The sequence below is a fragment of the Crotalus tigris genome, unplaced genomic scaffold, assembly GCF_016545835.1.
Source record: "Crotalus tigris isolate CLP2741 ecotype Arizona unplaced genomic scaffold, ASM1654583v1 scf7180000017559.9942113025:1136094, whole genome shotgun sequence".
Lineage (NCBI taxonomy): Eukaryota > Metazoa > Chordata > Lepidosauria > Squamata > Viperidae > Crotalus > Crotalus tigris.
In genome coordinates, this window is record NW_024096473.1 from 956,983 (window position 1) to 982,903 (window position 25,921).

General features: G+C 38.2%; 1 protein-coding gene across 6 annotated transcripts in view; it reads left to right on the plus strand.

Annotated features, from left to right (window-relative positions):
• ARAP2 (ArfGAP with RhoGAP domain, ankyrin repeat and PH domain 2) overlaps positions 1-25,796 on the plus strand; it is a 115,269-nt gene extending 89,473 nt beyond the window's left edge. For 5 of the 6 annotated variants that reach the window (XM_039347658.1, XM_039347666.1, XM_039347674.1 and 2 more), the window contains 10 exons: positions 1,201-1,275; positions 2,709-2,826; positions 4,512-4,634; positions 6,983-7,027; positions 9,637-9,776; positions 12,146-12,228; positions 13,620-13,655; positions 15,221-15,284; positions 19,501-19,635; positions 24,696-25,796. In XM_039347658.1, the coding sequence (XP_039203592.1) occupies positions 1,201-1,275; positions 2,709-2,826; positions 4,512-4,634; positions 6,983-7,027; positions 9,637-9,776; positions 12,146-12,228; positions 13,620-13,655; positions 15,221-15,284; positions 19,501-19,635; positions 24,696-25,025 (1,149 nt within the window). In that variant the 3' untranslated portion in view covers positions 25,026-25,796. The remainder of the gene's footprint in view (positions 1-1,200; positions 1,276-2,708; positions 2,827-4,511; positions 4,635-6,982; positions 7,028-9,636; positions 9,777-12,145; positions 12,229-13,619; positions 13,656-15,220; positions 15,285-19,500; positions 19,636-24,695) is intronic. The other variant, XM_039347696.1, reaches the window with a different exon arrangement.
• The last annotated feature ends 125 nt before the right edge of the window (positions 25,797-25,921 follow it).

Sequence of the window (25,921 nt, forward strand, 5' to 3'; positions counted from 1 at the left end):
TTCAAAAGGATAGACTTTGCCGTGGCCTTTTTATTATGATTTGTTTGTACAGGATTTAAAAGATATTTGTTGCAAAGAAAGCTTTTGGTGAGGCAGGGTCTTTATCATCATGGGGGTAAAAAAAAGGCATGCTGTGTTAAAAATAAAGCACGCTTAGCCCAAAATTTGCAGCTTAAAAAAAAGAAGGAATTTTGTTTTGTTGATAATAACCTTGTTTGTCATTGGGGTTGACGCTTGGTTAACCTTGATTCTTTCTGTTTGCAGCACAAACTTCCCCACCCCTCTAGTGTGCAATTGTTTACATGTACTAGTGCAAATTAAATATCAACCTCATTCTATCCCCCAACATTTTTTTTTTTTTTTTTAGTGGAATCCTCTCAAAAGCAGAGTTTACCAGGAAATGAGCTTTTTCTGAGTCAGGGCCAGCATAATTAGGTTTTCTTCAAAGTCACTTTGTGATGTTTTTTTTTCCCTCTCTCTTTTCACAAATGATTTCATTAATTTCTCTAGAGGTTGCAGTGACCCTAGACTGCTAATCTTTCCATTGTGTGGCTCCTTCCAAGCCGAAGTCTTGTGTTTATTTATTTATTTGCTCACGGAAGATAGATTATTTGTATTAGAAAATTGCATGGACTAGCTTCCATAACCATTTTTTTTTTTTTTTTGCTTTTCTAATTCTATACCATCATGCCAATAAATGTGCCTGGTCTCTATAAACCATCAGGGCAGTGACGGATGTCATTACTGTATATATTGTAACAATCCTTAGTAAAAGAGAATGTTTTTAGCGCAGGGTTGAACTGCGGGATCCTTGGTGCTCTCTGAGCTTGGTGGTTTTCTTGCAGACGTTTCATTGCCCAAATAGGTAACATCTTCAGTGCTAGGAGGAAGTGAGGATTGTGAAATGGAGGAGGAGGAGGAGGAGAAGGAGGAGGAGGAGGAGGAGGAGGAGGAAAAGGAGGAGGAGAAGGAGGAGGAGAAGAGGAGGAGGAGAAGGAGGAGGAGGAGGAGGAGGAGGAGGAAGATTCAGTTGTTTCACTCGAAATTCAATTGTTTAAGGAAACCTTAATATACTAGAATCAGGAAAAAGAGATGCGCCCATATGTCAATTCATTGCATTTTATATACATACATACATACATACATACATACATACATACATACATACATATATATATATATATATAACTTTTATTTTAGATTTCTCAAGCTGGAGACTTGCTAATCGAAGTTTACGTGGAAAGGAAGGAACACGATTCCAGCATTATAATAAGGGTTTGTATAACATTTTTTTTTAACATTTTAACATTTTTTTATTTTGTCTGTTGCTTTAAAGGGCATTCAAAAGGCCATTTTCTCTCTTTTTTTCAAACATTGGCCTAAGTTGCTAATTTTTTAAATTTATATCTATTTTTTTATTATTACATTTTGCAGAATGAGTTCCAGACTCTGTCATAAACATGCACGGAACCCTATCTCTAGTCTAGTGTAAAGAAGGACCAGGAGTGACGTGATAGCAGGGTTCCAATATTTGAGGGGCAGCCACAAAGAAAAGGGGGGTCAACCTATTCTCCAAAGCACCCGAAGGCAGGACAAGAAGGAACGGATGGAAACTAATCAAGGAGAGAAGCAACCTAGAACTAAGGAGAAATTTCCTGACAGTTAGAACAATTAATCTGTGGAAACCAGAAGTTGTGGGTGCTCCAACACTGGAAGTTTTTAAGAATAGAATAGAATAGAACAGAACAGAACAGAACAGAACAGAACAGAATAGAATAGAAGCTGTAAGGGACCTTGGAGGTCTTCTAGTCCAGCCCCCTGCTCCAGCAAGAGAACCTATACCATTTCAGACAAATGGTTGTCCAGTTTCTTCTTAAAAACTTCCAATGTTGGAGCATTCACAACTTCTGGAGGCAGGCTGTTCCACCGATTAATTGTTCCAACTGTCAGGAAATTTCTCCTTAGTTCCAGGTTGCTTCTCTCCTTGATTAGTTTCCATCCGTTGCTTCTTGTCCTGCCTTCAGGTGCTTTGGAAAATAGCTTGACTCCCTGCAGGATGCAGAATGGAATGGAATGGAATGGAATGGAATAGAATAGAATGGAATAGATCATAAGCCTGAAAAACGGTCATATGTCACTTTTTTCAGTGCTGTTGTAATAATAATAATAAAGTTGGAAGGGATCTTGGAGGTCATCTAGTCCAACCCCCTGCTTAGGCAGGAACTTAGGCACTAAACAAACTGTTATAAGCCAAAGACTACATATTCTCCAGTTACAGCAACTGTAAGCTTCGTGTTTTAAACTGATTCCAACTGTGGAAATTTCTAAAGAAATGCCCGAAAGACCTCCATAGCAAGATGGGAAGAGCAGGAGAGGGGGGGGAGAGGGGGGGGGAAGAGGTCAGCAGGACTTTTGTTTTTAATTTGAAGGATTGATGAGATTTGTCTCTCTCTTTCTCTAAGAAATATCAAATGGGTCTCTGGAGGGGAAATGACATGGGACGAAATGCTTCCCATAACATTCTTTCTGTAATTTTTAACCGTAATGAGTCTTTCCTGATATCTTTCTTTCAGAGCTGATAATGGTGTCTTGGTTGAGCATTGCCCTCCCCCCCCTCCCCGTGAGAGCATAAAACTCTGGACCCAAGTTTTAGACCCTCTCGGTAATTTTGAGTCGTTTCTAAACTCTTCATCTGATCTTCAAAGTAGATCTCCCCAACAGTGGAGGCAGAAGAATTGACGAATGACGTCCTGGGAATTAAAAACATCACACCCCACAAGGACGACACGTGGGCCACCTTTGAAGTGATCGAAAATGGAGAACTGGGTCAGTCCCGTTTTGGCGCCATCTTTGAATATTTAGGTTTACGATTCCTTGCTTGTTTTCTTTGCAGAAAAAAAAGATAATAATACTGGGAGTCTCAGCACTCTTCCATGGAAACCCTCAATGCAAAGGGATTCTGAAGGTGTTTAAGAAGTTCATTTTGGAGAGGTGACAGGAGATGGACTATCTTAGCTGAACTCCTCTCCTCTCCCCTCCCCCCCTTCATTTCCTCTTCTTTTCCCTCCCCTCCCCTCTAGTTTATGCCCCCTCCCCTCCCCTTCCTTCCGTCCTTCCTTCCATACATGCCTTCCTCCCTCCCTTCCATACATTCCTTCCTTCCTTCTTTCCATATATGCCTTCCTTCCTTTCTTTCTTCCTTCCTTTACATTCCTTCCTTCCATACATGCCTTCCTCCCTCCCTCCCTCCCCTTCCTTCCTTCCTTCCTTCCTTCCTTCCTTCCTTCCTTCCTTCCTTCCTTCCTTCCATAAATCCTTTCCTTCCTTCCATACATGCCTCCCTCCCTCCCTCCCTCCCTTCTATACATTCCTTCCTTCCTTCCTTCCTTCCTTCCTTCCTTCCTTCCTTCCTTCCTTCCTTCTATGCCTTCCTTCCTTCCTTCCTTCCTTCCTTACATGCCTCCCTCCCTCCTTCCCTCCCTGCCTCCCTTCCTTCCATATATGCCTTCCTTCTTTGCTTCCTCCCTCCCTCCCTCCCTTCCATACATGCCTTCCACCCGTCCTCCCCTCCCTCCCTCCCTTCCTTCCTTCCATCCTTCCTTGCATACATGTCTGTCTTCCTTCCCGTCCCTCTCCTCCCTCCCCCCCTCCCTCCCTCCCTCCTTCCTTCCTTCCTTCCTTCCTTCCTTCCTTCCTTCCTTCCTTCCTTCCTTCCTTCCATAATTTGCAGTAAGCCGGAAACCTTACAACACTGGAAACTTCTCTAACATGGCAGTTTCAGTCGAGAGAATTTTAGATGTGCATTTATCATCACAAGTAGCTGAGTTTCACTTACTGAGCTCCCATTTCGAAGGGGTGCCTTCTTCGTGAAGTAGCCTTGTCCTCTTTCCAGGGAATTCAGTCTTCCTTCTAACAACCCTCACCTCGAATTATAATTGTTTACTAGATGGAACAAAACTCTGAAAATGCAGGTATATCCTACATTTTCCAGAATGCAATTTTCTTCCAATATTTATTGTTAGATTGGAACAAACAGTTCTGTTGCAGTTTACTAGCCTCATAGAATGACCTTGGGAGCAGAATAATGGTTTATATGTTTGACAGATGTCTGAAGTATTGGAACTGAAATATTAACAATGAGCTGAAATATTTGTATATTGAGTAGCAGAGATAGAAAATTAAGTTATCTGGCCTTATGTAAGGGATTTGCTATGGTGGGACCTGTGGAATATAACATTTCGCTAGCCATTTATATCAGATGAATACTTTGCACATAATGTATGTTCTTGGGGAAATAATGAATGTTTTCCAACCCAATGATTTATGTTCAGCATAAATGTCAACATAGCTGTAAATAAAGCAGTACATATTTACTTAAGGAGCTCACACATTATTTGTTGAATGTGTCTTCTTTTGGTGCTTTTTGTTTTTGAAACTATCTCTTTAAGGTAGAATGAAAATGACCTCCCCATTTGATAATAACCACATTTTAATTCTTTCTTCTCTTCTAGAACGTCCCCTGCATTGCACTGAGAATATTCTAGAACAAATCCTTCACTGGAGCTCCTTGGCCAGCCCCAGCAACGCCTCCCTTATAGTAAAGAAATTTCCAACCGTGGGGCTGATGGGTGAAGGTAAATACCAAAACACATTTCCTCTTACAGGCAGTCCTCAACTTACAACAATTCATTTAGTGACCGTTGGAAGTTACAGTATTGGAGCATTCACCACTTCTGGAGGCAGGTTGTTCCACGGGTTAATTGTTCTAACTGTCAGGAAGTTTCTCCTTAGTTCCAGGTTGCTTCTTTCCTTGATGAGTTTTCCATCCGTTGCTTCTTGTCCTGGTACTTTGGAAGATAGCTTGACTCCCTCTTCTTTGGGGCAGCCCCTGAGATATTGGAAGACTGCTATCATGTCCCCCCTCGTCCTTCTCTTCCTTAAACTAGACATTAAACTTTGCTTTTGAGAGGGTCGCAAAAGGGGATCACATGACCCTGGGACACTGCAACTGTCATAAGTACATGCCAGGTGCCAAGCATTGAATTTTGATCACGTGACCTTGGGGATGAAGAATGTCAGTCTTTTCAGTGCCGTTGTAAATTTGAACTGTTGTAAGTCAAGGACTACCTGCATATTCTATTGACGATGATTGGCCCTTATAAGCTATAGCAGTGGTTCTCAACCTGTGGGTCGGGACCCCATTTGGGGTCAAACGACCATTTCACGGGGGTCGCCAAACAACGCAGTCCGCCATTTTTTCCCCCCTTTTCTTTAACTGTGCTACTCCCTTTTATTCTGTTGGCTTTTGAAAGCCAATAGAATAGACTCTCTTGAATAGAGTCTAATTCTATTGGCTTTCAAAAGCCAATAGGAATTGTCCAGGCTGTCTCTGCCCTGCTGAGCCCGCCAAAAGTCCCATTCTGCAAACGGTGCTGCACCAGCTGAGTAGTCCTCGACTTACGACCGGTTGGGGGTCGCGGCATTAAAAAGGTTGAGAACCACTGAGCTATAGGCATTTCCACTTGTGGTTTTTTTTTTCATCATCTCCTAAGAATCTTATAAACCTGTTTTGTGCAGGTTTATCCTTTGATAGATTTCAGGACAGTTAGCGATTCTGTTTTCTTTGCCTTAATAAGCGGCTCCCGAATCAATCCCAGTGGACTTTTCTGATTTTGGCATTACTGGTCTATCCATTGCCACTGATACATCCTAAAGCTAGGATCTAAAAAAGACAAGAAGGAAAGTAAATCAAATGTGATTTCACTGTCAGTTTCTTAACACAGACAAGCCGACGTCTTTTCGGGAGCTTCTATTGACTGTCGAAAGGAGATTGCTTAGTGTTTGGTTTTTATTTTAAGTAGAGGGCGGGTAGAGTTTCATCCGGCGGCAAATTGGCGATCCGATTCAGCCCCACGGAGGTCTTCATTCCATGGATTGAAATTACGCTCATTCTGCCTTTAAACCATACAAGTCAGGATAAGGAATTGTAATTTTGAAAACCTGGCTTGTTTCAAAGACCACCGTTTGTTGACATTCGCAAATTCGGTTTGGCGAGCAAATCATTTCTCTGGGAAACCGTAACGGGGGATTTACGCATTGCACTAAGGCAGCAACAAGGATGCCACGTCGTCGTTTTAGCATAATGCATGAATCCAAGCTAATAATAATTATATATAGCTGACGTGGGAGCAGATGTTCGCATTTTCCTCCAGTGGGGCTAGCAAAGGTTCATTAAAGCAGCACTAACGTATGCTTTAGCATTCCGTTTGGATCTTGCTAATGTTCTCATTTGTGGAGGGCGATAAACATGGCAAAGAAAACGTAAATCTGGAATTCTGTCCAACCCTTTAATAAAAAGCCCTTATCTAGCTGAATCAGAACTTAGAATAAGACAGGTAACCATATTCTGAGCCGTCCCCATAGCAACACGCCTTACCAGCAATGACCCTGGTTAGGCTCTCTAGTATTTGTCTGTATTTTTCTCCCTGTACAGAATGATATATTGAATATTGTAGGAGGAGGAGAACCTGGGGTGGAGTTAAAAAAGGTTTCAGCCTAGAATCCGTAGGTGGCCACAAAGGAGCAGAGTCCAATCTCCCTTGGATTCCATTGATCTTTATCTAACTCCAAGCAGATGCTATGCATATTCCTGTGCATAGGCATGAGTATAAATCAGTTTAATTGGGCCTTCATGTGTGGACCTGGTCTTCTGCATCTTTTCTTTCCAGGAGAGAAATTTGGGTGTGAGCAAATAGATGGGACATACGTGTTTGTATGTTTGAAAGGGCCTAAGCATGAGGAAGGAAGGAGGGAGGGAGGGAGGGAGGGAGGGAAGGAAGGAAGGAAGGAAGGAAGGAAGGAAGGAAGGAAGGAAGGAATCCAATTATTTTGGGAGAAGAAAAAAGAGACCTGTAGTATTATAGTATATTCAAGCAAAATTGTTTAATCCTGGTTTATAATTTTGCTGTTATCTCTGCTTAAGATTCCAGACATTCAGTGAACCAATCTTCACCCAAGATTAATTTAGGTATGTTGTTTTTCCATATCTTATTCTCTGTAGGAGTGCCATACAGTGCATGCACATATAAAACATACCTATGTGAATAACCTATTACTCATCTTACAAAGAGGATGACGTCCAAAGATTTACAATTTATTGGTTCATTTAATTTAAAGCCGGGGACTTGGAGAAAGAAAATTGCTCACAGAACAAATAGAATAAATTAAAACTGCATTGAATTAAATAAGATATATGCATAAAATCAACCAGTAAAACAATTTAAAGACCATAAGGCAGTACGTAACACTAGAAATATATCATTTTAATCTACTAAACGCTGGCTGGCTATTGTCAGCTGTAGTGAGTTTTAAGTCTGTCAATTTCTGAATTCAAATTTAATGGAGCAGAAGCTTTAAAAAACTAGTTTGGTCTAGACTAGACATTACATCAGAAGCAGGGATACCCAAATTCTAGTTTCCCCTGAGACATCATAGCCATACGAATAATTTTGGGTTACTCGCCCCATCGCAAAATTACCTTGGACACACACACACAGACACACGAAAAGATCAAACTGATTCTAAAAATGTTGCTTTGGAAACTTGTTACTAAGAGTAAAAATTGACTTGAAGGATCAAAGTCACAAGAAGAGCAAACATCAAGAAAAATCAAACCAGTTTTGAAACTGTTGCTTTGGAAACTTATTACTAAGAGTAAAAGTTGACTTGAAGGATCATAGTAAGAAGAAGAACCTGGACACTTTTTTAAAAAGGTTCTGATCAAAATAGCTGCCGGTAAGAAGTGTACAGTCTTGAACTCAGCCCAACCAGAACATCATTTAAATGTTTGCTTGGATTGTGTGAACAAATGTTGGCTAATATAGATACGTTTATGCCTTTGCTTGTTGCAGTGCCTTAAACTAGACCAAGGGTAGGCAACCTTGGCTCTTTTATGACTCGTGGACTTCAACTCCCAGAATTCCTGAGCCAGCCATGCTGAGAGGAAAGGGAGAGGTTTCCAAGCTGAGCCATGCTGGCTCAGGAATTCTGGGAGTTGAAGTCCACCAGTCCTAAAAGAGCCAAGGTTGCCTAGCCCTGAACTAGACTTTGAAGAAATATGTTTAATCATAGCTAAAGACACCACATTTCCACCCAAGCAAGGTATTTTCCAAGAGCCAAAAAGTCTAAAATAATAGAGGAGAACTCCAATTGTTTATCCTTTTGTGTTTTTTCCAGATTAATTTAAAAAGGTATATGGGTAGTCCTCAATTTACCTTAGTGACCGTTCAAAGGTATAATGGTCCTGGAAAAAATGACCTATGACTGTTTTTTATGCGTACAACCGTTGCAGCATCCCCAGGGTCACGTGACTTGCACTCAGACGCTTTGAGAGCTGACTTATATGATGATCACAGCGTCCCCCCGGGGTCACGTGATCCCCTTTTGCGACTTTCTGATCAGCAGAGCCAATGGGGGGAGCCAGATTTCACTTAACCACCGTGTTACTAATTTAACAACTGCGGAGATTCACTTAACAACGGAGGCAAGAAAAGCGGTAAAATGGGGAAAAGCTCACTTAAAAAATTTTCTCACTTAGCAACATACCGTACTTTCCGGCGTATAAGACGACTTTTGAAAGCATTGAAATCGGCGCTGAAGTCGGGGGTCATCTTATACGCCGAGTCATCTTATACGCTGGAAATAACGGTAGTTTCCGACATATAAGACAACTTTCAAGGCATGCGACTTGGCACCGAAGTTAGGGGTCGTCTTATACGCCAGGTCGCCTTATACGCTGGAAAATACGGTAAATGTTGTGCTCAATTGTGGTCACCTTTAAAATGTAGTACACTGTATAATATATAATATAATATATTACTAGATTATATTAATTATTTTATATTATATTAATTATATTAATTATTATTATATTGACTATATTATATATTAATCATATATTTAAAATTAATTATATTATATTAATCATATTATAGTATATTATAGTATATTATAGTATAGTTATAGTATAGTATAGTATAGTATAGTATAGATAGTATAGTATATTATAGTACAGTATAATATAGTATAGTTATGTTATATTATATTATGGTATAGTATAGTATAGTATAGTATGGTATAGTATAGTTATGTTATAATGTTATATAATATTATGTTATATTATATTATATTATAGTATAGTATAGTATATTGTATTGTATTATATTATATTATATTATATTATAGTATAGTATAGTTATAATGTTATGTTATATTATGTTATATTGTATTGTATTGTATTATATTATAATATATTATAGTATAGTATATTATATTGTATTATATTATAGTATATTATATTATAGTATAGTATAGAATATTTATTATAATATAATATAGCATAGCATAGTATAGTATAATATATAATAATATAATATATAATATAGTATACTATACTATACTATACTATACTGTATTATACTGTACTATACTACATTATAATATATAATAATATATATAATAATATATTATAGTGTATAATAATGTAGTATATAATAATATAATATACAATAACAAATATATATAAATATAATAAAAAAAAGAGATTGTGAAAACCAACTGCTTTTTTTTAATCGACAGAGGAAATGTCCAAAGGCCCCATCAAAGCCGGCTACCTGAAATACAAAGAAGAACCCTCCAAACTTCTGTCTGCCAATAAGTTTCAAGACCGTTATTTTGTTTTACGAGAAGCAAAATTGTGGCTTTATAAGGACATGAAGGTACAAATTCCATCGTGACCTCTTTAAACTCGCCTCCCCCAGTTCCACCCCTTCCTTTTGCCTGACTGAGGATTTCTGGGAATTGAAGTCCACCAGTCATCAAAGGGCCACGTTTGAAGACCCCTGTCTTAAATTTAACAAAGAAAATGGAGGCTGGCTGAGGAATTCTGGGAGTTGAGGTCCACAAGTCATCAAAGGGCCACGTTTGAAGACCTCTGTTGTCGTGAATTTCATATTACCAAGAGAGAGTCCTAATTTCCTTTCTGCTCCGAAGAATCCATCTAAGCATGAATGTGGACCCTTTAAATTTATTTTTATGTGTCTAGACTTCTTTTCTTCAGGCTTAAAATAGGTTGCATAAATTCTAGGTCATTATTTACGGAAAAGCAAGGTTTACAGTTGCCGAACAAAAAGCTTTTTGCTTGTTTCCCCTTTAGCTTGTTGCACATTTTTTTCTTTTCTTTTCTTTTTTTTTTAAAAAAAAAATTCTATTTCTCCCTGAAATTAATAGCTTGTCTGAAACCCAACTTGCAAATCTTGGGAAACTCATGATCTCAGCAAAGTGGCTGTGTTTGTTTTGCCTATGCATAATGTTACATTAATTGCCTGGCAAGAAAAAGGGAAAGAAAGAAAGAAAGAGAGAGAAAGAAAGAAGGAAGGAAGAAAGAAAGAAAGAAAGAAAGAAAGAAAGAAGGAAGGAAGGAAGGAAGGAAGGAAGGAAGGAAGAAAGAAAGAAAGAAAGAAAGAAAGAAAGAAAGAAAGAAAGAAAGAAAGAGAAAGCTCGAAGAAGCAGCGCTATTATTTTAAAAAATGTGCAGTCACTTCCTCATATCTAGATTAATAAGTACATTTCTGCTGCTGGAATGGATGCTTTATTACAGCTAGTATCATTTTTGAAATACTAAAAGCCCAATTAGCCATGAATTTCTGAGGGGGGGGGAAGAGAAAGTGCCCTGAACTGAGCTAATTTATTTTTGCCTAATTGGCACGTAATGTTTCATACTCTCAGCTCCTAAGTCTGACTGAGTTTAAAGGTGGGTAGGGGGTCACTTTGACATTCCAGCACTTCAGCGCTTTAAACTCCCCTACGTACAAATCCGCCTGGGAAAATGAAAACTGCCTAATGGATTTCAAGAGACCTCTAGCATTCCATATTATTACATTGACAAATTAAACTCTGCTATTTAATTACGGGCTTTTTATCCAGTTGAGAATTTTGCCTTGAGAAAAAAAAGGGAGCTTTTGTAGTGTCTCTGGGTGGTTGGGTGCACAAAGAATAACATGGCAACCTGTCACAATTTCCTCTTCCTTCATCTTGGCAAATGAAGGCAGGAGCTGCATAGAAATATAGTCACAGGGCTGGAAGGGACCTTGGAGGTCTTCTAGTCTAACCCTCTGGTTGGCTTTCCATTTCTCCTGGCATCAGCTTTTTAAAAAAATATTATTATTATGGATCATCACACAGTCAGCCAGATGTTCAGACTGGATTTGGCATTTTGTCTACCTATCGAGTCCTTACCCAGGACCTGGGATAGGCAGATGTGGATGTTTGATGGTATTACAGATATCGTCGCAGGATGGAAGCAGTTCCTAATAAGGCCTCCTTCTGCAATTGACTTATTATTATTATTATTATTATTATTATTATTGATCATCACACAGTCAGCCAGATGTTCAGACTAGATTTGGCATTTGTGTCTACCTATCGAGTCCTTCCCAAGGACCTGGGATAGGCAAATGTGGATGGTTGATGGTATTATAGATATTGTTGCGGGATGGAGGCGCTTCCTAGTAAGGCCGCCTTTTGCAATTGACTAATGGCAAATTTGTCAATGCCGATGATGGTGTCCAAGTGGTTCTCCTGTTGTTTTGGGATTGCACCCAAGGAGCCTATTACTATTGGTACTACCCTTGCTTGCCTTTGCCACAGTCTTTCTATTTCTGTTTGTAGGTCTTCGTATTTTGTTATCTTCTCCAATTCTTCCTTGTCTATTCTGCTGTCTCCAGGCACTGCCACGTCCACTATCCAGACTTTTTTGTCTTTTTTATCGACAATTGTTAAGTCCGGGGTGTTATGTTGCAGGTGCTTGTCTGTTTGAATTCTGAAGTCCCAGAGCAGTTTAACGTTATCATTTTCTATGACTCTCTATTTTATGATCCCACCAGTTTTTGCTTACAGGCAAATGATATTTTTTGCAGATCTTCCAATGCACCATTGTTGCTACTTTGTCATGCCGCTGCTTGTAGTCAGTCTGTGCGATCTTCTTGCAACAGCTTACCACCGGGAAATGTTCAGAAGGTGAACAGATATGGAGGCCTTCTGATATGTTTCCGCTTTGCTAATAATGCTTGTTTCTCCCCCTCAACAGAGCAGCAAAGCTGAAAAAGCCTTTCCTGTCAACTCAATGAAACTTTACCTCGGGGTGAAGAAAAAACTGAAACCACCAACAAAGTAAGAAAGAGGCAAGAAAAACCCATGTTGGCTGCTTTGTTAGGATTGTGATGCTACAGAAGGGCAAAGCTTTGAAAAACCAAAGTGATTAAGGGAACTAATCTGTATCTATTGCCTGGTCTGTGATCTGCCACAGTTCCTCAATGTTAGTTATTTGGGGGCCTCTGTTATTAGTTTGGTATTGAGAAATTATTGAACAGTTACTTCTAATCTCGGTATGCTATCGCCTCTGGGTTATATTGCAAATAGAATAGAATAGAATAGAATAGAATAGAATAGAATAGAATAGAATAGAATAGAATAGAGAAATGAATAATGGAATAGAATAATGGAATGAAGAATGGAATAGACTAATAGAATAGAATAGACAGAATAGAATAATAGAATAGAATAGAATAGAATAGAATAGAATAGAATAGAATAGAATAGAGAAATGAATAATGGAATAGAATAATGGAATGAAGAATGGAATAGACTAGACTAGATAGAATAGAAAACAGAATAGAATAGAATAGAATAGAATAGAATAGAATAGAATAGAATAGAATAGAATAGAATAGAGAAATGAATAATGGAATAGAATAATGGAATGAAGAATGAAATAGACTAGACTAGACTAGAATAGAAAACAGAATAGAATAAGAAAATAGAATAGAATAAGAAAATAGAATAGAATAAGAAAATAGAATAGAATAGAATAGAATAGACTAAAGAAATGAATAATGGAATAGAATAATGGAATGAAGAATGGAATAGACTAGACTAGACTAGAATAGAATAGAAAACAGAATAGAATAAGAAAATAGAATAGAATAGAATAGAATAGAATAGAATAGAATAATGAAACAAATGGAATAATGGAATGAAGAATGGAATAGAATAGGATGGAATGGAACGGAACAGAACAGAACAGAATAGGATTCTTTATTGGCCATGTGTGATTGGACACATAAGGAATTTGTGTCCGGTGCATAAGCTCTCAGTGTACACACATACAACAACAAAGTGTTCAGAGTAGCAGATTTCCACAAAAGTTCAACCATTGCCCAAAAAGCTCAAACGTTAAACAAAAACAACACACCAGATTTCAGCCTCTGAAATTGTAGGATTCTCCTAAATTCACAGTAGGGGCTAATCAAGGAGAAATTTTGTAGCTCGGAGTTGAAATGAAGGGTTCCTTAGTGCTCTCTGAGCTCGGTTGTTTTCTTGCAGACATTTCATTACCAAACTAGATAACATCATCAGTGCCAGTCACAGTAGGGGGCTATATGTGATTTCCGAGCCCTCTGAACAGGGTAGCAGCAATTTGGCTTTGGGAAGGTTAATCCTCTTTTCTTTCTTAATTACCCGACATATCTATGTATGAATGATGTTTTGTTTTGGTTTTTCAGCTGGGGTCTAACACTGCTGTCTGAAAAGCATCATTGGTGAGTAAGACATACTAAATTGGGATGTGTATTCTTTGTAAATGATGGGTTGGAATAACCCCATGCAAGCACAGTACCTCTTCGTTGTTCATTAAAGCAGCCACATCCTTTTTTTCCTCCTGGCTTCTTAATGAGTCTGGAAATAATATATTGTTGTTTAAATATTCTTACTATTAAAAATAGTATTAAATCCTCCCTTTAAAGCTGTTACATTTATTGGTTTAAGTTGTAAGGAAGCCTGAAACAACATGGCTGCTTTAAAACAATTGTAATACCCACTTTGTCATATCTGAACAATTGCAGCTGAGACTCCTAACTTATGATTATGATTATAAAATAGGAGTCAGAAAAATTGTTCTGTAAACTTGAATGTTTTCTTTAACTGTGTGGTTCTGCTTCATGGATATGTATATCAATCTATACATATATCAATCAGTTTAATATAACATATATGGTACAGGGCTCCATACTGTGAACTCCATACTTCAGCTATCATTCTTGTTTTAATTTTTTAAATATTTGTTAATGATAATCATTTTAGATATTCATTGTTGTATTGCCTTTTTTTGTTATACTCTGCCCAGGGTCACTTGCTAATGAGAAGGGCAGTTATATGATAGATAGATAGATAGATAGATAGATAGATAGATAGATAGATAGATAGATAGATAGATAGATAGATAGATAGATAGATGGATGGATGGATGGATGGATGGATGGATGGATGGATGGATGGATGGATGGATGGGCGGGCGGGCGGGTAGGTAGGTAGGTAGGTAGATGGATGGATGGATCATAAATTAGATAGATAGATAGATAGATATTTAGATAGATATTTAGATAGACAGACAGACAGACAGACAGAAGATAGATAGATGGATGATAGATAGATAGATATTTAGATAGATAGATATTTAGATAGATAGTTAAACAGACAGACAGATAGATAGATGATGGATGGATGGATGATAAATTAGATAGATAAATATTTAGATAGATATTTAGATAGATATTTAGACAGACAGACAGACAGATAGATAGATGATGGATGGATGGATGGATGATAAATTAGATAGATAGATATTTAGATATTTAGATAGATAGATAGATAGATATCTAGATAGATATTTAGACAGACAGACATACAGATAGATAATCAAGAGATGATTGATAGATAAATATGTAAGCGGTATTTTGTCTTTTTCATTTCCCAAAAAATCTAATAAGCTGAAGGTTTTCCCAAAGAAATTTACAGCTAAGCAGATTGATCACTCAAATGAGATCATGCCTGCTTAGATCAGTCTAAAGCTTGATTAATTGCAGTGGACTAGCTGTTTGAGGAATAGGAAATCTTGCAATGAAAACTGATTATCTGGCAATAATAAAATGTGCCTTCTGAGATATACACACACTGTACGCCTTGGCTATATTTATACCCTATTCTTTATTCTTGCTTAATTTATTCTTGCTAAGGAGGATTTAGCTTAGCAGCTAAGGGCTTCCCTTGCACGAGGACTGAGTATATTATGGCACCAGGAGTGAATTCATATTAATTTGTCTTCTAGGTATTTGTGTTGTGATGGACAGAATTCTCAGCTCGAATGGCTGAACAGCATTTTTACAGCTCAGGTATTTCTCTCGGTTTCTTTTTCAGATTTAAATTGCACCAGGCTCCAAAAAGTAAATTTGAATTGCAATAGCTGCTTATTATATGCTTCTGTGCTTTTTTAATTTATGTATGTATGTACACGCTATATTTGAACCAAAAACTAAATATTGAAAAGTCATTGTATATATTGCCATCAGCACATTTTTTTTGTCTAAAATCTATGCTACAGCTCAACAAAGTATGATTGGTTAATGTGGTTCCCCCAATCACAGTTCTCTTTATAGACAGTATCTCTATTCTTGTCAGCTTTTCCTTGTTTCCTTATTTGTTCAACTCAAAATTCTTGATGATTCACTTCCCTAACAAATGACTGCATTCAACTGCATTGTGTTGAGATGGTACACACACACACACACACACACACACACACAGATGAGATAGATAGATAGATAGACAGACAGACAGACAGACAGACAGACAGAGATAATGGATGGATGTATAAGAGGTAGGTAGGTAGGTAGGTAGGTAGGTAGGTAGATAGATAGATAGATAGATAGATAGATAGATAGATAGATAGATAGATAGATAGACGGATGGATGGATGGATAATAGATAGACAGACAGACATACATAATGGATGGATGGATGGATGGATGGATAATAGAGATAGATAGATAGATAGATAGATAGATAGAGAGACAGATAGATAATGGATGGATAATAGATAGATAGAGATAGATAGATAGATAGATAGATAGATAGATAGATAGATAGATAGATAGATAGATAGATATAATGGATGGATAGATGAATAATAGATAGATATAATGGATGGATTGATAGATGAATAATAGATAGATGGATGGATTGATAGATAATAGATGATAAGAAAGAAAGGAAAGAAAGGTTCTACATTTAGGCAAGAAAAACCAAATGCACAAGTACAGCATAGGTGGCACCATGCTCAATAGTAGTAACTGTGAGAGGGACCTCAGAGTCCTAGTAGACAATCACTTAAATATGAGCCAGCAGTGTGCGGCAGCTGCCAAAAAGGCCAACACAGTGCTAGGCTGCATTAACAGAGGGATAGAATCAAGATCACGTGAAGTATTAATACCACTCTTCAATGCCTTGGTAAGGCCACACTTGGAATACTGCATCCAGTTTTGGTCACCACGATGTAAAAAAGATGTTGAGACTCTAGAAAGAGTACAGAGAAGAGCAACAAAGATGATTAGGGGACTGGAGGCTAAAACATATAAGGAACGGTTGCGAGAATTGGGTATGTCTAGTTTAACGAAGAGAAGGACAAGGGGGGACATGATAGCAGTATTCCAATATCTCAGGGGCTGCCATAAAGAAGAGGGAATTAAGCTATTTTCCAAAGCACCTGAAGGCAGGACAAGAAGCAACGGGTGGAAACTAATCAAGGAGAGAAGCAACCTAGAACTAAGGAGAAACTTCCTGACAGTGAGAACAATTAATCAGTGGAACAGCTTGCCTCCAGAAGCAGTAAATGCTCCAACACTGGAAGTTTTTAAGAAGAGACTGGACAGCCATTTGTCCGAAATGGTGTAGGGTTTCCTGCCCGAGCAGGGGGTTGGACTAGATGACCTCCAAGGTCCCTTCCAACTTTACTACTATTACTAAAAGAAAGAAAGAGAAAGAAAAGAAAGAATCAACACATACATTTGAACGTGAGCATTTGGGCTTTTGTGTTTGTGTGTATGTATTTATGTATGCCTTCAAGTCAGTGTGGATTCTTGGCAACTGTTTGGACAAATCCCTGAAGTTTTTGTGGCAAGATTTCAGAAATGTTTTGCCATTGCCTGCTTCCTAGGGCTGAGAGAGAAGGATTGGCCCAAGGTCACCCAGCTGGCTTTGTGCCAAAGGTGGGACACCCACCCGCCCACACCCCCACACACACGCAAATATACACATCCCCTATATATGTTAAGTTCTTAGTTAAGGAGCCCCAAGGCAATTTGAAAGGGAGTCCCTTTTGAGTTGTTGTTTAATCAGTACCGTCCTGTGTTTTTGTCCTCATAACTTACAAGGTCTTTCTTGGAATTAAGTCATCTCATAATAGTGTGGCATTCATCTCTTTAATAACTGTAAGAATTACATTTTTTATGGAAACATGCCCATTTCGTGAGAGATTAATGTGTGCAGTGAAATGAATAGCTTTGCGGCTTGTACGAAAAGCAGGGTGATCCATAAATTTGATCATTCTGTTTATAAGCTCCTAAGAGCGTATCGATTAACATTCTTGAGAAAATGCGTCGGTATGAAAAATCAGAAATGGCAGCTGCATCTACAAGTCCTCATATTACCACAGATATTCTAATTTAATGCAGGTTTTTGTAGCTCTTTAGGCCTAACTTCCATTTGCTGAAGTAAGACCTATCACTTCCTTAACCTCCATAACGTTCTAGATTTTTCTCCTCTACCATGTTGGCCTCATCTGGGTCTTTGTTTTTCATTCCTTACCTACAGGAATTTTGTATTATTGTCATTTGACATTCCCCTACTTTTCTGGAAATGTTTGATCTGCTTCATTTTTATCCCCATCTTCCTCTTTTAGTCTGATTTTTCAAATCCTCCACCCCCATTTAAAGGGGAAAAAAACCAAAAGGTTTTTGGGGGGCAATTTTCAAGTTACCCATGATTGAAATATTGACTTTAGTAACAATGGATTCAGCACTTAAATCTCAACCAATTTTGGCTCGTCCCAGGAACATTTGTTATGAATCTAGAATTTCTAGTTCATTGTTGTGTCTGGAGCATGGAGTGTATTTATCTGGTTTTTGTGTGAGTAACTGAAATTACCCATTTCTACAACAGCTTCCATTTTAGAAGGTTCACTGATTAAATTCTCCATCTGAAATCATCTCATTATTTTGATAGGGCAAACTGGCAATTTGTGCCCAGAGCTATACTGCATTTAGTGGGTCTCTTTGTCCTATTAAAGCTAACGTTGTTATACTGATCCCTCTACCTTTTATATTTAGACCAAGAAGAGTCCCAGGGCTTTATTTTCACAGCCTCGGGAGCAGCACAATTGCTGAAAATCAGCAGCACAATTACCTTGCCAATTTAAGGCCGGGGAAAACACAAAGATGTAATTTTTTTCAAATTGAGTTTAACATAGGTGAAAATAATACGCATGTACTTAAGAACCCAACTACCCAACTCAAAAAAGAGAAAACCCCCCAAAAAAGGGGGGGGAATTCCCAATTATTGTTGACAGCTAGATATATCTAGCCCAGGGGTAGGCAACCGTGGCTCTTTTATGACTCGTAGACTTCAACTCCGAGAATTCCTGAACCAGCCATGCTGAGGGGAAAGGTAGAGGTTTCCAAGCTGAGCCATGAATAGAATAGAATAGAATAGAATAGAATAGAATAGAATAGAATAGAATAGAATAGAATAATGGAATGAAGAATACGACTAGACTAGACTAGACTAGACTAGGATAGAGTAGAGTAGAGTAGAGTAGAGTAGAGTAGAGTAGAGTAGAGTAGAGTAGAATAGAATAGAATAGAATAGAATAGAATAGAATAGAATAGAATAGAATAGAATAGAATAGAATAGAATAATGGAATAAAGAATACGACTAGACTAGGATAGAGTAGAGTAGAGTAGAATAGAATAGAATAGAATAGAATAATGGAATGAAGAATAAGACTAGACTAGGATAGAACAGAGTAGGGTAGAACAGAACAGAACAGAACAGAACAGAACAGAACAGAACAGAACAGAATAGAATAGAATAGAATAGAATAGAATAGAATAGAATAGAATAGAATAGAATAGTACAGAAAATAGAACAGAATTCTTTATTGGCCAAGTGTGGCTGGATACACAAGGAATTTGTCTCCAGTGCATAAGCTCTCAGTGTACATACAACTAATAGTGATAATCATGATCATAAACAACATGAAAATACATTCATCATAAATCGTAAGATGCAACACTTCGTGATAGTCATAGAATACCAGACCCTCTACTCAATGGTAGAGCGTCTCCTGCTTGATCAAAGGGTTGACCAGAAGACCTCCAAGTTCCCTTCCAATTCTATTACTCTGTTCACATGGACCTCCGGATGCTTCCAGAACATTTGTTTCTTACGTCCTCTACCGTTTCTAATGATTTGCAAATTGTGGGCTCCACCTCACATTGAGGTTGGCAACAAAAGTAATCAATGAAAGCTATCTTCTCTCTTCTTCTCCACAGCACAGTGCTATGTGTCCACCCGATGGGAAGTCCAGGAAGCCCTCTATTACAAAAAATCCAAAAATCGGTGGCCTTTCTTTAATTCCAATTCAGCACAACCCAAGGATCCCAAAAGCTAAAGCCAGCTCAGCTGAGGTAAATATTTCCAGTCAATATTTCCAGAGGTAAATATTTGTGTTGCTGACGTTCCAACGATGTAAAAAAGATGTTGAGACTCTAGAAAGAATACAGAGAAGAGCAACAAAGATGATTAGAGGACTGGAGGCTAAAGCATATAAGGAAAGGTTGATGGAATTCAGTGTGTCTAGTTTAATGAAGAGAAGAATGAGGGGGGACATGATAGCAGTGTTCCAGTATCTCAGGGGTTGCCCCAAAGAAGAGGGAGTCAAGCTATTTTTCAAAGCGCCTGAAGGCAGGACAAGAAGCAACGGATGGAAACTAATCAAGGAGAGAAGCAACCTAGAACTAAGGAGAAACTTCCTGACAGTGAGAACAATTAACCAGTGGAACAACCTGCCTCCAGAAGCAGTGAATGCTCCAACACCGGAAGTTTTTAAGAAGAGACTGGACAGCCATTTGTCCGAAATGGTATAGGGTTTCCTGCCTGAGCAGGGGGTTGGACTAGAAGACCTCCAAGGTCCCTTCCAACTTTACTATTACTACTACTACTACTATTATTATTATTAAGGAAAGAAATCTGTCATTAAATGTAATAGTTAAAAGAATATACCCACATTGGGAAAATCTCAGCCTGTAGTTAAAGCCCAGGCAGTCCTTGACTTACAACGTTTCGTTTAGCGACTGCTCAGAATTATGACAGCAGTGAAAAAAAGTGACTTGTGACCGTTTTTCACACTTAATGACATCCCCAGGGTCGCGTGATCCAAATTCAGACGCTTAGGAAACCGGCTCGTATTTATGACGGCTGCAGGGGTCGTGTGATCCCCTTTGGCGACGGTCTGACAAACTATGAATTACACATTTTTATACCTATTTACCTATTTTTAAAGAGGAGACTGGACAACCACTTGTCTGAAATGACACAGGGACTCCTGCTTGAGCAGGGGGCTGGACTAGAAGACCTCCAAGGTCCCTTCCAGCTCTATTCTTATTGATTGAAAGTCAGTGGGGAAGCCAGATTTGTTTTTCACACTTGATGACCATTATTTGGATCATGTGATCCACATTCGGATGCTTGGCAACTGACTCGTATTTATGACGGTTGCAGCGTCCCGGGATCATGTGATCCCCTTTTGTGAACTTCTGACCAGCCAAGTCAATGGGGAAGCTACGGTGGATTCCCTTAACAACATGTTGTTAACTTAACAAGTGCATTAATTCATCTAACAACTGGGGCAAGAAAAATGGAGCAAAACTTACTTAACAACTGTCTCACTTAGCAACAGAAATGTTGGGCTCAGTTGCAGTCATAAGTCAAGGACTGCCTATACACATCCTGTGCTATTGTATTATTTGTGTGTGTGTGTGTGTGTGTGTTTTGTTTGTGTGTTTGCATGTGTGTGTGTGTGTCTTTCCCAATATATACCGTATATACAGGGAGAATTTTGACAGGCTCTGTTTTCAATAAAGCAAGTGGAATTCTTTAAAATTAAATGAACATAATGTTTGTTCACTTTTTTTCCCCACCTGGGCTATGTCCCAGGAAACATTAAACTATAAAGCAGCTCTTGAAAGGTATATAGTTTAGAAATACTCCAGAGGAGTAAATTAAGTCTGATCTGGGACTTAGTAGTAGTTTTCCATTTTAATGTTCTTTGAGTCAAAAAGAGAAGCAACCTGGAATTAAGGAGAAGCTTCCTGACAGGGAGGACAATCAACCAGTGGAACAGCTTGTCTCTGGAAATCATGGGTGCGGAGATGGTATAGGTTCTCCTGCTTGAGTGGGGGGCTGGACTAGAAGACCTCCAAGGACCCTTCCAGCTCTATTCTATTCTATTCTATTCTATTCTATTCTATTCTATTCTATTCTCCATTCCTTCCATTCTATTCTATTCTATTCTCCACTCCACTCCACTCCACTCCACTCTATTCATTCATTCTATTCTATTCTATTCTATTCTATTCTATTCTATTCTATTCTATTCTATTCTATTCTATTCTATTCTATTCTATTCTACAGTACTCTCTTCTCTTCTCTTCCCTTCCCTTCCCTTCCCTTCCCTTCCCTTCCCTTCCCTTCCCTTCCCTTCCCTTCTATTCTATTCTACATTTCTTCTCTTCTCTTCTCTTCTCTTCTCTTCTCTTCTCTTCTCTTCTCTTCTCTTCCCTTCCCTTCCCTTCCCTTCCCTTCTATTCTATTCTACATTTCTTCTCTTCTCTTCTCTTCTCTTCCCTTCCCTTCCCTTCCCTTCCACTCCACTCCACTCCACTCCACTCCACTCCACTCCTTTCCATTCCATTCCATTCCATTCCATTCCATTCCATTCCATTCTATTCTATTCTATTCTATTCTATTCTATTCTATTCTATTCTATTCTATTCTATTCTATTCTATTCTATTCTATTCTACAGTACTCTACTCTCTTCTCTTCTCTTTTCTTCTCTTCTCTTCTCTTCTCTTCTCTTCTCTTCCCTTCCCTTCCCTTCCCTTCCATTCCATTCCATTCTATTCTATTCTATTCTATTCTATTCTATTCTATTCTATTCTATTCTACAGTACTCTACTCTTCTATATTCTCTTCTCTTCTCTTCCCTTCTCATTCTATTCTAAACAAATTTAAGAGTAAGTTTTGCACCTTAGCAACCAAAGTTTGTGTGTTTCAGCAGGCATTTAAGCTCTAAGGGGACTTGCATCTTCAAAATCTTTGAGGATTTATCTGAATTTCCCACAGGGAGGAACAGCTGAGTCTTCTGAGTATAAGTACTTTATGCTATCTCTAGGTGAGGTAGGTAGAAAATTTATAGTCTTGTTCTTTTTACCCATCCACTCAACTAGAAATCACTGAAAGCATATGGGAACACAACAGATGGCTTGTCCATGTGGATATGATTCTTTTTTTTTTTTTTTGAGTTGCCAATTTGGGAACACAAAAGAAACTTTTCATACACGATGAATGATAATGATGAATATATAAACTTCTGTTGACTTTCAAGTAGCTTGCTTTTTTTTTTGTTCTAAATTGCTTTCCTGCAGTTTTTCCTTCCTCCGCTTCTCTTCTATAGTCCTCGAATTACAACAGTTGGTTCTCCTTCCATTCCAATCCTCAACAGTCAATTCTCATTTTCCCTGAAAACTTAAATGTCTTTAATATTTTGCTCATCCCACTGTCTTCCTCTATGCCATTCATTAAGTTTCAGTCCTTAGACTGAGATGTATATGTGGGGTCCTTGATGTTCTCTGAGCTTAGTTGTTTTCAGAATAGAATAGAATAGAATAGGATAGGATAGGATAGAATATAGAATAGAACAAAACAGAAGAGAGTAGAGTAGAGTAGAACAGAACAGAACAGAACAGAATAGAATAGAAGAATAGGACAGAATAGAACAGAACAGAATAGAATAAAATAGAACAGAAGAGAGTAGAATAGAATAGAATAGAATAGGATAGGATAGGATAGGATAGGATAGGATAGGATAGGATAGGATAGAATATAGTACAGAACAGAAGAGAGTAGAATAGAGTAGAACAGAACAGAATAGAATAGAAGAGAATAGAAGAATAGGACAGAATAGGAACAGAACAGAATAGAATAAAATAAAATAGAACAGAAGAGAGTAGAACAGAACAGAATAGAATAGAAGAATAGGACAGAATAGAACAGAACAGAATAGAATAAAATAGAACAGAAGAGAGTAGAATAGAATAGAATAGAATAGAATAGAATATAGTACAGAACAGAAGAGAGTAGAATAGAGTAGAACAGAACAGAATAGAATAGAATAAAAAAGAACAGAAGAGAGTAGAGTAGAACAGAACAGAACAGAATAGAATAGGATAGGATAGGATAGGATAGGATAGAATAGAATATAGAATAGAACAGAACAGAAGAGAGTAGAGTAGAGTAGAACAGAACAGAATAGAATAGCAGAATAGAACAGAACAGAATAGAATAAAATAGAACAGAAGAGAGTAGAGTAGAACAGAACAGAACAGAATAGAATAGAATAAAAAACAGAGTTGGAAGGGATCCTGGAGGTCTTCTAGAAACTGGAACTGGAAACTGGAGATGTTTCATTACCCAACTAGTAACTCACTCCTCATTAGGGAGTGAGGTTTATGGGGAAGAGAAGGAGGGGGAGCAGGAGGAGGACGACAGTTGTGGGATCCTTGGTGCTCTTTGAGTCTGGTTGTTTTATTTCAGAGGTTTCATTACCAAACTAGGTAACATCAGTGCTCTGATGATGATGAGGTTGTTATTTGGTAATGAAATGTCTGCAAGGCGACAACCAAGCTCAGAGAGCACCGAGGACTTCATAGTTCAAACTTGAGCTACAAATTTATCTTCTGTGAAATGTATCTATATCTATATCATCTATTATATCTATATCTATAACTATAACTATCTCTATCTATATATCTATATCTATATCTATAACTATATATCTATTTATATCGATCTATCTATCATCTAGCTATCTATCCTGACCTGTCTATCTACCTAACTACTTATCTACCTACCATATCATCTGTCTATATCTATCTATCGTCTATCTCTCTATCATCTAGATAACTATCTGTCTGTCTGTCTGTCTGTCTATCTGTCTGTCTATCTACCTATCTATCTATCTATCTATCTATCTATCTATCTATCTATCTATCTATCTATCTCTATCATCTAGCTATCATCTATCTATCTATCTATCTATCTATCTATCTATCTATCTATCTATCTATCTATCTATCTATCTACCTACCTACCTACCTACCTACTTATCTACCTACCATATCATCTATCTATATCTAGCTATCTAGCTATCATTTAGCTATCTATCTATCTACCTATCATCTGTTTATCTATCTATCTATCTATCTATCTATCTATCTATCTATCTATCTATCTATCTCCATCCATCCATCCATCCATCCATCCAAGAAACAAGCTAACCAACTATTCATTTGTAAGAACAGAAACGCTTGGAGACTAAGTTGGAAGCACTTAAGTCCCCAGAGGTAGGTTACCAACACTTGACACGAATGAACAAATCTTTTAACTCTTTTCTCCTTCTCTGCACAGAATTCAAAACTGGAAACGCAATGGGACTTAGCTGAAGAGAAGACAGGCTTAAAGGAGCGATCCTCACGGGTCGTTCAACATAAAGAACGGAAAGAGGAAAAACCCTGGAATCAAAGAAGAAAGCACCGCAGCCTGATCTGTTTGGACGAAGTGGGTGAAAACGTTGTGGACTTGGACCGAAGGTCCTGCAAAGAATCAAAATCGCCAAGGAGAAGTGAGAGCAAAGCCAGAGAAACACACTTGGAATCCGAGAAGCAACTGCCAGCAAATGTTCTTCAAGAGCTCCACACCGTCTTGCAGAGGACCAGAGCCCTCCACGATGAGACTTAGAAGCCCTTCCGATATGGACCTCAAAGAAATGAGTCACGTTAATGTACAGTGTACAGGCTTTCAGTGTATTTAAATGTAAATGTTGAACGAAAAGATATTGAGCGCTCTCTATCCCTTTGGGAACCTTAATACTTTTGTACTGACCCCTGCCCCTCTTGTCGTCAAGATTTAATTCCCCAAATAATGTTGGTCAACTGGAGATTCTCAGTCTTCCCTAAGATGTCCCTAAGATGCTTTTTCAGAAGGCAACTGGACTTGGTTCTTCCTTGAAGACATTTCACTTCTCATCCCAAAAGCTTCTTCAGGGAATGGACCAGTCTGAAAAAGAAGTGTATGTATGTATATATATATATGTATATGTAGGTCTTTGGTTGTTCGGGTTTTCTCCCGTGTAAAATTGGAAGTGTCTTGGCAATGTTTTGATGAAGTCGAAGAAGTTTCGACGTCGCCAAGACACTTCCAATTTTACGCGGGAGAAAACCCGAACAACCAAAGACCTACATACAAACACCTGCGAAAACCTCAGAAAACAAATATGTATATGTATATGTATATGTAATTCTCTATGTGTGTATTAATAACAGATTGGTTCCCTATTTTCCTCCGTAAAGTAACTAAATTTGATCCAATTGCAATCAGATTAGCAAATAGCTGATTTGAAACCGAGGTGGCGCAGCAGTTAGGGTGCAGTACTGCAGGCCACTTTAGCTGTCTGTGTTCAGCAGGTCAGCGGTTCAAATCTCACCAGCTCAAGGTTGACTCAGCCTTCCATCCTTCCGGGGTAGGTAAAATGAGGACCCAGATTGTTGGGGGCAATGTAAATATATATATACATTGCTTACTGGTGTACACCGCTTAGAGAGTGCTCGCACTTAAAGCGGTATATAAGTCTCATA